The 12,962-nt window shown below is 50.5% G+C and overlaps 1 protein-coding gene across 5 annotated transcripts in view; it reads left to right on the forward strand.

Moving 5' to 3' along the window:
* nos1 (nitric oxide synthase 1 (neuronal)) overlaps positions 1–12,962 on the forward strand; it is a 234,542-nt gene that overhangs the window by 137,428 nt on the left and 84,152 nt on the right. For all 5 annotated transcript variants that reach the window (XM_072496887.1, XM_072496857.1, XM_072496877.1 and 2 more), the window contains exons 8-10: positions 7,182–7,323; positions 7,440–7,579; positions 8,652–8,826. In XM_072496887.1, the coding sequence (XP_072352988.1) occupies positions 7,182–7,323; positions 7,440–7,579; positions 8,652–8,826 (457 nt within the window). The remainder of the gene's footprint in view (positions 1–7,181; positions 7,324–7,439; positions 7,580–8,651; positions 8,827–12,962) is intronic.

A 12,962-nucleotide genomic window follows, 5' to 3' on the forward strand; every position in this document is an offset into this window, starting at 1 on the left:
GCGGTCCTGGTGGAGGGCGGGGGGTATCTGACTCCGGGGGGGCCTCAGCAGTGGCCAGGCCTGCTATCGGGGGCCACCGACTGGCGGGCCATCGCGATCTGGGAGGGTCCTACCTTCCTCCTTGCGGGCCCACTGTGTGGCTCCGCCATGTTGGCGGTGGACATGCCGAGGTAGGCCGCTGCGCACATGCGCGGACCCGCTTGCGACCGCCGTGCGCATGCGCAGCCGCGCGGTCTGGCTAGCAGGGCACCGCCGGAAGCCAGAGCTGCGGGACGCACGCCGGGACTCTGCTAGCGTCCTGGAAAACGGAGAATCACCCTCAACCTTCGACGTAAAAGTCTGGAGTGATTCTCGCCCATTTTCCAGCGGGCGACTTAGTCCCCAGAAGGGAAAATCCCGCCCCATGTCTCAGACACCACCATCACCATCCCTGAGTATGTCCTGTTCCACCGCAAGGACAGATCCAGCAGAGGTGTTGTCAAAGTGGTATACAGTTGTGAGGGCATTACCCTGGAGTCCTCAACATCGAATCTGGACCCCACAAAATCTGATGGCATCATGGGTAAACATGGGTAAGGAATTCTCATGCTGATTACCATGGACCGTCCCCCCTCAGCTGATGAATAAGTAGTCTTCCATGTTGAACACCACATGGAGAAAGAGCTGAGGGTGGCAAGGGCACAGAATGTACTCTGGGTGGAGACTTCAATGTCCTCCACCAAGAGTGGTTCAGTAGCACCGCTACTGACCGAGCTGGCCGGGTCCTAAAGGACATAGGCTGGGTCTGTGGCAGGAGGTGAGGGAACCAACAAAAGGGAAAAACATACTTGACACCATCCTCACCAAGTTGCCTGCCGCAGATGCATCTGTCCAAGACTGTATCAGTGGGAGTGACCACCGCGCAGTCCTTGTGGAGACAAAGTCCAGTCTTCACATTGAGGATACTCTCCATTGTGTTGGGTGTCACTACCATTGTGCCAAATGGGATAGATTCAGAAGAGGTCTAGCAACTCAAGACCGGGCATCCATGAGGCGCCTTGGGTAATCAGCAGCAGCAGAATTGTATTCAACCACAATCTGCAACCTCATGGCCCAGCTTATACCCCACTCTACCATTACCACCAAGCCAGGGGATCAACCCTGGTCCAATGAAGAATGCAGGGGGACATGCCAGGAGCAAAACCAGACATGGCTAACAATGAGGTGTCAACACAGGACTACTTGCATGTTAAACAAGATAAGCAGCAAGTGACAGAACTAGGCAATTCTACAACCAACACATCCTAAGCTCTGCAGTCCTGATACATCCAGCCATAAATGGTAGTGGAAAAAACAACTCGCTGGAGGAAGAGTCTCCACAAATATCTCCATCCTCAATGATGGTGAGCACAGCACATCAGTGCAAAAGCTAAGGCAAAAGCATTTGCAACAAGCTTCAGCCAGAAGTGCCGAGCAGATGATCCATCTCGGACTTTAGGTCCTCTTTAGGTCCCCAGCATCACAGATGTCAGCTCTTAACCAATTTGATTCACTTCATGTGATATCAAGAAAAGACTGAAGGCACTGGATACTGCAACGGTTATGGGCCCTGATCATATACCGGCAATTGTATTTAAAGCTGCATCACTCGCATATACCCGGCAATGTGGAAAATTGCCCAGGTATGACATGGACACAAAAAGCAGAACAAATCCAACTCGGCCAATTACTGCCCCATCAGCCTATGCTTGCTCATCAACAAAGTGATGGAAGGGGTCATCAACAGTGCTATCAAGCGGCACTTACTGAGTTGTTCCTTCTCGTTGATGCTCAGTTGGATTTTGCCAGGGTCACTCAGCTCCTGACTTCATTAAAGACTTGGTTCAAACATGAACAGGGAATGCTGCCCTTTGTCTTTCTCCTCACGACGCAATCCATTCCGTAGCCATTAGCTCCATTCCTCTCCCTGCCAATTAATTGTCTGAGGCTGAGCCAAACTGCTCACACCTTGGTTTCATATTTAACCCTGAAGACATCCTCCAGCCACGAGTCTAAGCTAGCACATTTTCCACCTCATTAACATTGCCCGATTCTGCCACTGTCTCAGCTCATTGACTGCTTGATGCACTATCAATTACGACGAGACGAAAGTAGAATGTAATTGAGGCTTTATTACACAGAGATGTGTGGCCTCCTACAGCAGCTGATGAAATGGCTGCTGTTCGGAGAGCACACACATTTATACCCTGCCTACTGGGCAGAGCCAGCAGGCAGGGATCTACCCCTGTACCTGTAGGACAAGGGCCTTACCGTAATACCCACATATACACTATAATACAACAGCGGTGACTACCACATTCACCCGCTGTTAAAAATGAGTCCAGCGGGGGTGGTGGAAAACTATATACATAGAGACTGGTTTTAAAATTACAGAGAAGGTTACGAATTGAGACGATCGGGTGCCTTGATCTGTTGTTGAGAGCGCCGCAGTGCTGATGGCGACTCAGGCGTCGGCTTGGTCTTCGGTGACTCCGGGAGCGTGTCGAAATCCTCTTCATCCCCGGGTGGGAGCAAGGGGAGGACGGATTGTCCCGGAGCGGGGGCTGTGGTGTGGGGACCCAGCTGATGCCAGATTCCTGAGGGAGACTGTGTGTTGGCGGCCGTCAGGGTACACTACGTAGGCGTAATGCGGGTTCACATGGAGTAGCTGTACCCTCTCAACCAACGGGTCCACCTTGTGGAGCCGCACGTGCTTGCGGAGGAAAACGGGTCCTGGAGCTGCCAGCCACGTTGGGAGCGAAACCCCGGAGGTGGATTTCCTGGGGAAGGCAAAGAGACGTTCATGGAGGATTTTGTTAGTCGCCGTGCACAGGTGCGACCGAATGGAGTGAAGTGAGTCGGGAGGACCTCCTGCCAGCGGGAGGCCGAGAGATTTCTGGACCATAGGTCCAGCTGGATGGCCCTCCAGACCGTCCCATTCTCCCGCTCCACCTGCCCGTTTCCCCGGGGGTTGTAGCTGGTCATCCTGCTCAAGGCAATGCCCCTGTTGAGCAGGTACTGGCTCAGCTCATCACTCATAAATGAGGATCCCCTGTCGCTGTGGACGTAGGCGGGGAAACCGAACAGAGCGAAGATGGTGTTGAGAGCTTTGATGACGGTGGCAGACGTCATATCGTGGCATGGGATGGCGAAGGGGAATCGGGAATACTCGTCGATCACATTAAGAAAGTACGTTTTGCGGTCGGTGGAGGGGAGGGGCCCTTTGAAGTCCACGCTGAGGCATTCAAAGGGGCGGGAGGCCTTCAACAGGCGCGCACGGTCTGGCCGGTAGAAGTGCGGTTTACACTGGCTGTCTCTGGAGATAGCGATGGAGTAGGGCAGATTGCGGGCCTTAATCAAGTGGTAAAAGCGGATGACTCCTTGGTGACAGAGGTCGTCGTGCAGGGTCCGGAGTCGGTCCACTTGTGCGCTGGCACATGTACCTCGGGACAGGGCATCGTGGGGCTCATTGAGTTTACCGAGGGGATACAAAATCTCGTAATTGTAGGTGGAGAGCTCGATCCTCCACCTCAAGATTTTATCATTTTTGATCTTACCCCGCTGTGTGTTGTTAAACATGAAGGCAAGCGACTATTGGTCAGTGAGGAGAGTGAATCTCCTGCCGGCCAGTTAATGCCTCCAATGTCGCACAGCTTCAACGATCGCTTGGGCCTCCTTTTCAACGGAGGAGTGCCGGATTTTGGAAGCATGGAAGGTGCGGGAAAAGAATGCCATGGGCCTGCCTGCCTGGTTGAGGGTGGCGGCCAGAGCGATGTCTGATGCATCGCTCTCGACTTGGAAGGGGAATGACTCGTCGACCGCATGCATCGCGGCCTTGGCGATGTCGGCCTTGATACGGGTGAAAGCCAGGTGAGCCTCAGCCATCAGTGGGAAAGCAGTGCATTGAATGATTGGGCAGACCTTGTCCGCATAGTTTGGGACCCACTGGGCATAATACTAAAAGAACCCCAGGCATCGTTTGAGGGCCTTGGGGCAGTGGGGGAGGGGGAGTTCCAAGAGGGGGCGCATGCAGTCGGGGTTGGGCCCTAGAACTCCGTTCTGAACCACATAGCCGAGGATGGCTAATTGGTTCGTGCTGAACACACACTTCTCCTTGTTGTAAGTTAGGTTGAGGAGTGTGGCGGTGTGGAGAAATTTGGAAAGGTTAGCGTCGTGGTCCTGCTGGTCGTGGCCGCAGATGGTGACGTTGTCCAGGTACGGGAAAGAGGCCCGCAGCCTGTACCGGTCAACCATTCGGTCCATCTCCCGTTGGAAGACCGAAACCCCGTTGGTGGCGTCGAAGGGAACTCTAAGGAAATGGCAAAGGCGGCCGTCTGCATCAAATGCAGTGTATAGGCGGTCCACCTTACGGATGGGGAGCTGATGGTCGGCAGATTTCAGGTCCATTGTTGAGAAGACCCGGTACTGTGCAACCTGATTGACCACATCAGATATGCGTGGGAGGGGGTACGCGTCGAGCTGCGTGTACCGATTGATGGTCTGACTGTAGTCAATGACCATCCTGTTTTTCTCCCCCGTTTTCACCACTACCACTTGGGCTCTCCAGGGGCTGTTGCTGGCCTCGATGATACCTTCCCGCAGCAGCCGCTGGACCTCAGATCTGATGAAGGTCCTGTCCTGGGCACTGTATCGGCTGCTCCTGGTGGCGACGGATTTGCAATCCGGGGTGAGGTTTGCAAAAAGGGAAGTCGGGTCAACCTTAATGGTCGTGAGGCAGCAAACAGTAAGAGGTGGTAGGGGCCCGCCAAATTTCAGGGTTAGGCTCTGGCGGTTGCACTGGAAGTCCAGGCCGAGTAGCAAGGCAGTGCAGAGGTTTGGGAGGACGTAGAGCCGGAACCGCTGAACTCTATGCCCTGGATGGTGAGGGTGGCGATGCAGTACCCCCGGATCATCACGGAGTGGGATCCAGAGGCCAGGGAGATTCTTTGGTTGGCGGGGTGTACCGCGAGGGAGCAGCGCCTTACCGTATCGGGGTGGATGAAGCTCTCAGTGCTCCCGGAGTCCAGAAGGCAGGATATCTCGTGCCCGTCGACCTTCACCTTTGTCGAAGCTGTCACGTGGTTGTGCGGTCGAGACTGGTCGATTGTGACCAAGGCGAGACGTGGCTGGTCGTCGGCGGTTGCAGGCAATGAGCGGCCCGATGAGGTGCCCGATGGGCAGGAGTCCTGAGGCGGGTAAGATGGCAGCGGCCATGGGCTGCACGGGTCCTGGGGCAGGCAAGATAGCGGCGCTCTCGGGCCGCACATATCCTGGGGCAGGCAAGATGGCGGCGCCCATTGGTTCTGAGGTCGCCCATGGGACGCATGCGTTGTGAGTGGAGCAAGATGGCGGCGCCCACGGGCCTCACGTGGTCGGAGGAGAGGAAGATGCGGCGCCCACGGCCGCACGTGGGGGTTGCTGGGACAATAGCGGCGATGGAGCGGACCTGGCACACTGCAGCGAAATTTACCTTCTTGCCACAGGCCTTGCAGAGCGCGCTCCACGCCCGGCAGCGCTGCCGGGGGTGTTTTGTCTGTCCGCAGAAGTAGCACCTGGGTCCCCCGGGGTTAGTTGTCTGCCATGCGGCGCAGGCGTGGGTTTGGCTGAGGGCGGTCGCTGATGGGCTGGCCGCTGGCGGGGTCCACGATGCACAGGGGGCTGGGCAGTGCGGTCGGGGGCATAAGCCTGTACGTTGTGTGAGGCGACCGTGAGCTAGAGCGCAAGTTTCTTGGTTGCCGCGTGGCCCCTTCTAAGAGGCGCTGGTGGATGTAGACAGACCCTATGCCTGTAACAAATGCGTCTCTTATTAACAGGTTCGAATGTTCAGTGGCCGAAACGGCCTGGCAGTCACAGTCTCTCACCAGGGCGAGCAGGGCACGTCAGAAATCTTCCATAGACTCACCGGGAAGTTGGTGCCGCGTGGACAGGAGGTGCCTGGCGCAGGTCTTGTTGGTTTGCTGAGAGTAATTCTCCTTCAGTAGCACCTTGGCCTCTGTGTAGATAGGCGCGTCCTGGACGAGGGGAAAAACTTTGCAGCTCAGCCGTGTGTACAGAATCTGTAGCTTCTGGAATTTCGTCTGGCGCAGACCCAATGTATGCTTCAAAGCAAGCTAACCAATATTCAATGTCCTTTTTGGCGTTGTTTGCCTGAGGATGCAGCTGCAGGCGATCCGGCTTGATGCGGAGATCCATCTCTGAAAAATCTCTGTGTAATAAATTGATGCACTATCAATTACGACGAGACGAGAGTAGAATGTAATTGAGGCTTTAGTACACAGATGTGTGGCCTCCAACAGCAGCTGACGAAATGGCTGCGGTTCGGAGAGCACACACATTTATATCCCGCCAACTGGGCGGAGCCAGCTGGCAGGGATCTACCCCCGTACCTGTAGTACAGGGGCCTTACCGTAATACCCATATATACAATATAATACAACAGTGGTGACTATCACACGACTGTAACCCTTTTCCATGGCAATTGTACCTCTAGATTTGACTGTCCAAACACACTCCTGACCAGTCTCCCACATTTTGCACTCAGTAAGCATGAGGTCATTCACATCTTTGCTGCCTATGTCCACTTGCTCCAAATTCCATGCACCCATTGACCTCTGCTGTCTCCCAGTTAAATAATGTCTGCATTTTAAAAACTCTCATCTTTGTTTTCAAATCTCTGTAAATCTCCCCCCCCGCGCCCCCCCCGCGCCCCCCCCGCCCCCGCCCCCCGCCCCCCCCCGCCCCCCGCCCCCCCCCCGCGCCCCCGCGCCCCCCGCCCCCCCCGCGCCCCCCCCCGCGCCCCCCCCCGCGCCCCCCCCCCCCGCGCCCCCCCCCCCCGCGTCCCCCGCGTCCCCCCCCGCGCCCCCCCCCCTCCCCCCTCACACATGCTTGAAGCCTATCTCTGTGACAATGCTTTTGACCATTTGCCCTAACATCTCCTTCTGTGGCTCAGTGCAATATGCTGTCTCATAATGTCTCGGTGAAGCAGCTTGGGATGTTTAATTATGTTAAGGGCACTATTTCAAAACAAGTCACCGTCCTAACTTCATTCCAATGAAAGTCCAGATTTAATTAAGAGGTCAGAAGTTATTTTCAAAAAAAGTTTCATTTTCAATGAATGTCAATGGCTGTCAGTGTAACATCAGTCAACAGTGATGGTTTTTCAGGTCTGCTATCACCATATTTCCACAACGGACAGATGGCAAGCATGATTACAGAGTCTGGAACAACCAGTTAATCCGGTATGCTGGGTACAGACAACCTGACGGCTCAGTCATTGGAGACCCTGCCTCTGTGGGGCTAACTGAGGTCAAGTATATCAAATAACTGCTTGCTTCAACCTAGAGCATTCAATTTTATTTATGGATGTTTCCATATTGCTTGTCTGAATGTTATATTTTCTTTGCGAACTCTGGTTGATGCAGGTTTGTATGCAACAAGGTTGGAAAGGACTTAAAGGCCGTTTTGACATCCTCCCACTTTTGCTTCAAGCCAATGGAAATGACCCTGAACTATTTCAGATTGCCCCAGAACTAATCCTGGAAGTACCTTTCAAACACCCGAAGTACGTACGGCTTTGTTGAGGACATTTGATCATTTACAATTCAGATATTGTTTTAGTTTTCATTATGAGACGTGGGGTTAAAATAGGCGTTGGTAAACTCTCCGAATGAACATTCTTTCAAAATAAATTTAGAGTACCCAATTCATTTTTTCCAATTAAGGGACAATTTAGCGTGGCCAATCCACCTACCCTGCACATCTTTGGGTTGTGGGGGCGAGACCCAAGCAAACACAGGGCCCACCGATCCGCGGGCGGGCCTGTGCCGTGGGGGCACTCTTTCCCTTCCGCCTCCGCCACGGTCTCCACCATGGCGGAGGCGGAAGAGACTCCCTCCACTGCGCATGCGTGGGAAACTGTCAGCGGCCGCTGACGCTCCCGCGCATGCGCCGCCCGGGGATGTCGTTTCCGCGCCAGCTGGCGGGACAACAAAGGCCGTTTCCGCCAGCTGGCGGGGCGGAAATTCCTCCGGCGTCGGCCTAGCCCCTCAATGTTGGGGCTCGGCCCCCAAAGATGCGGAGCATTCCGCACCTTTGGGGCAGCGCGATGCCCGTCTGATTGGCGCTGTTTTGGGCGCCAGTCAGCGGACATCTCACCGTTTCGGGAGAATTTCGCCTATTGTTTTCACTCCAATTCATATTCAAAAAGTAGCCAGATTTGTTCATTTAGCTGCAGTAATTTTTTTTGTTCACATTTTCGCCATTAGACTTGCTGTTACTGGGTGGAAACCGAAATAGGTTGCAGTTGCCCACATGGAACAGGACATAAAATGTGGCACTAGTCGTTGCGTCTCCCAGCCAGTGGAAGGGGCAAGTGATAGGTAGAGCCAATAGTCTCTGGTGGTCCTGTGTTTCTAGCTACAGGTTCAATTCCTAACCTGCCTGAGAGCCAGCTACATTCCTGTTCCTTGGTCCGGGCAGCAAGAATGTGGGTGAAGAAAAGGATTGATAATTGTGAAAGAGGGGGAACATTTATTCAAATAAGAATCTGGAATCATAATACAGCAGTTAAAATAAAAATGGAGTCTTGAACCTTTTGGTGTTTGCATTTCTGTAACCCTTGGAAATTCCTTTAGGTTTGAATGGTTTAAAGATATGAACCTGAGGTGGTATTGCTTGCCAGCTGTTTCAAACATGCTTCTCGATATCGGAGGCCTCGAGTTTCCAGCCTGTCCGTTCAATGGATGGTATATGGGAACAGAAATTGGAGTCCGTGATTTCTGCGATACCTCCCGGTATTGTGTTCTCGAGGTAACCTATTTCCTTTTTACAACAATCTAGACATATTTCTGTCTGACTATTACCTTTATCACAGAGTGAAATTAATCACTTTTTAAAAAAGCATACAAGAATGGATGACAGAGCCTTCCTTGTCCTCAGGACATCAGTTTACTTAAAACCTATCTCTTTGATCAGGCTCTTGGCCATTTGAATTACATTTGAATGTACAGTCCTGCATTGTTTTGCCTGCATCCAGTGAACAAAATATAGACAATATTAAGGTTTTGGCCAAAGATGGTATAACCGGTACAGGGTTGGAGGGCCGAAGGGCCTTTTCCTATGCTGTATTGTTCTTTGTTCTTTTCTCTATGTTCTGCATTATAGCATTATTTAGAGCAAATGATTTTCTATAAGGACAATTTATTTTAATTCAAGACTATTTAATCATTTATACATCTTAGTCCAAGTCTTTCAATTTCTCTAGAGCAAGTGATTCTAACAAACAACATTCTGCCATTTGATTGGCTCCAGAAGCCAATTCAAATATTTCTTGTGGATATCATGTATACCTAAAACCTTTCAAAGATTAACTTGCTGTTGAAATCCCATTGTGTCCACGAATCAAAGCATTGACCTTAAAATGGTTCCATATCGCCCCATTCTATATCCTTGAGTCATGGCGGCTGATGGTGACATTTCTCAATACCATCCGATTTATACTCTTTCCAGGACAGGTAAGGTTGTTCTAAATCTCATAGCACTAGAGTGCACATTAAGGGAATGTGACAAATAGCACAGATTTTACATGCTCCTGACTGCAGAATTACACAGTGAATCTCAAATGATTTGAACTTCATATATGCAACCTAACAAAGTAGTAAAATAACAGCCAACAGTCCAAACAAAAATCTGACAGTCAATAATCACCCTGAATAAAGAAGTTATTTCTTATGGGGCAGAATTCCACATTCCCCTACCAGCAAGTTTGTAGGCAGGGAGTGAGTGTAAAAGTTTTTAAATGGCATTGCCAGTATGTTCCTGCCCAACATCTCCACAGTTCTACGCTGAGACAGGCAAGGCCCCAGCCGCCCTTGCCTCAATTTAGCCTGAGGGTCACCCACCACACCTCAGGCGAGGGGCAAGGTTGAGAAGGCGAGGCCTTCGTGAATAATCTCAGCCGGTACTGGAATTGAACCAAGCTGTTGGCATCTCTCTGCATCACAATCCAGCCATCGAGCCAAGTGAGCTAACTGACCACCCCCCGCCCCCCCCTCAATTTTCAGATTGGCGGGAGGGGTTCAGCAGCAAGGTGGCAGCCCGAATATTAACCCTGTTCAGACCTCAGGTGGGAAGGGGGAGGGGGGCTCCAACAGCAGCCTCTGTTTAATGTTGGGAAGCCCCTCCTCCACCCTACCCCACCCAACCCAAAAAAGGCCTGACCCCTGTAGGGGCTTCTCCCCCCAACCCCTGCCCAACTGACACCTCAACCCTCTCTGCCCACCTTCCCTGGGCCTCACCTCCCTTCCCCAGCCTGAGACCACCAAAACGTACCTGGTCCTGGACTCCTGGGATTTAAGCTGACTGCTTGCAGTCAAGGTCCTGTTATTTCTTATGGGGCAGAATAACCTTTGGCGCTGCAGGGATTAGAGAACTGCTAACCAATCAGATTGGTTGGCAGCTCTCTGATGCGGGACTTCCTCCTGAGTGAGGGTGGTGGAGCACCTTGACTGAAGCCATTGAGCACTTGTTTGAGCATTAAGTGGCTGAGGTCCAGGCATTATCGGAAGCATCAGCGCAAACTCTTCAGATGGCGGGAAGGGGAACCATGCCATTCGAAAACTCCTGGCCAAAGTTACAGATACTGGTGTGCCATCAGTATCTTCCTGGCATCAGTGGTATCAGTTATTCACATAAGTGGTCTAAGCAGCTTACTCTTCTGGAAGTTGCCTCACATTATCTGCTTGTGTAACAGTATAGATGAGCGGTGTAAAAATAGTAACTTTTGCAACCTTGAGCAACTTTTGCAACCTTGAGCAAATAATTATATCTTTTCTTTGATCTCTTTGAAAGTAGGCCAACTAAAGATTTGGTGAGGCAAGACTTATTACAAATCATTATTTTATTTTCAAATTGGCAAAAAGCCCAGACTATTAACCCTCTAAATCTTCACAGATTCTGCCTTACCTGCTGAGTATTTCCAGCATTTCCTGTTGATATTTCAGATTTCTAGCATCTACAGTATTTTGCTTTTGTAGCCCATAGCATTCCCTGTCAGACGATTTAGGATATAATAATAATCTTTATTGTCGCAAGCAGGCTTACATTAACACTGCAATGAAGTTACTGTGAAAATCCCCTAGTCGCCACACTCCAGCATCTGTTCAGGTACACTGAGGGAGAATTCAGAATGTCCAATTCACCTAACATGCACATCTTTCAGGACTTACGGGAGGAAACCGGAGCACCCGGAGGAAACCCACTCAGACACGGGGAGAACGTGCAGACTCCGCACAGACAGTGACCCAAGCCGGGAATCGAACATGGGGCCCTGGAGCTGTGAAGCAACAATGCTAACCACTGTGCTATCGTGCCGCCCATAATGAACATTGGCCAATTGAGACAACATTAAAGGGCTCATCCGGGACTTGAACCCTGGATCTCTCGCAAACTCCCTCACTGAAGCACTCAAAGCGAGAATCATACCCCTAGACCAACGAGCCGAAAGGATGTTGTTGGTGACGTTTGGATGAATACTGGTGTATGGGAAGTGGAAGCTAGGAAGCCTGGCCAGGAGAACATTAAAAGCACCTATTCACAAGACTCTCATGTGCATTCCAGAACGTTCCATTCTCTTCATAAGATAGTGCTTGATATGCCATTAAATTTATGCTGGATGTGAAGTTCGGTTGGGATAGCAGTGCCCAAATCATGAATAGACTTCAGAAAACTGTAGGTTTTAATATCTTTTCCAAAAGTCTTCCTTCCCTTCTCTCTTGAAGGTTCTGCCACACGCTGCCATTTAGCGCCAAAGCATAAACCATCCTCCTTATTCAAGTACAAAATCCTCATGACTAAATTTAGTTATGGATGCATCAAAACCAAATACATTCCATTCCTCACCCAGTGTCCATGTAAGTGCACTTTCAGCAAGAAGATTCAGATGGCAATTAGGACCAGAATGAAGATTGATCTTCATCCCACCGCTTCTGGTCTAACCAATTAGGGCATTTAACCTGTTGTCCTGTTTGAATTCAATGAACTTAGCACAGACTGAACCTGGGACTCCTCTGGTCCACATGGTGGAATTTCACACCCTCTGGTGCTCATACCAACTGAGGCATCAAGAAGTTGCACATTGGTCCTCTGTATACAGTGTGAACAAACCAAGAAGAAAATTGTAAACTAAGAAGCTTTCTGTGATTCTCGCTCATAAGTATAGAAAAAAATCCAAGAATATCATATAACACGGGTGGATTACTGTACCTATTTCCTACTGTTAATCATTGTTCTCTCAGTTTTTTCAGATTTTCTCCTTTCAGCTCTTCATCTTTCCTGATTCTTCCAACCTTTCTTACTTTCCTGTTGTTCCTGTTTCTTTTGTGCAATTTTGCTTCTCTTCTGTTTCTCCATGGCTCACTGCTCCATGACCAGACACCAAACTCAAACCTGTGCAATGTTCAACAAATGGCCAAGAGTTTTCAAGGAGCCACCTTCAATATTTTCAGAAAATTTCTGATAATCTTGGTGTTATGTTGTGAGGCGATTGACGAGCCCGTGTTGAATCACAACAGAGGTTTATTGAACTAAGAAGAATTATATACACAATACACAGGACAGCATAACTACTGCACAGATTTTGTTCTCATAACTCCCAAGCTAACTCTGACCAAGTCCCAACAGCCAGAACCGCACCTAAATCTGATAAGCTTACAGTCATGCCGTCCCCATAGGCTCTAGGCCCACCACGTGAGAAAACAGTCAGGAAACAGTTGAAAAGGGCCAATGTTGATAATACCAAGGATCCACCTTGTATACCGAATTCAACAAGTGCGCACTTGAAGAATCCTGGTATCACGGAATCAAAAACCGCCAGCAATATGAAAACAATTTCATTGAATGGTTACTTCTAAACATACAGAAAGGTGAAAAAAGACTATCAAGTAATG

This window comes from Scyliorhinus torazame, chromosome 1 (genome assembly GCF_047496885.1).
Source record: "Scyliorhinus torazame isolate Kashiwa2021f chromosome 1, sScyTor2.1, whole genome shotgun sequence".
NCBI lineage: Eukaryota > Metazoa > Chordata > Chondrichthyes > Carcharhiniformes > Scyliorhinidae > Scyliorhinus > Scyliorhinus torazame.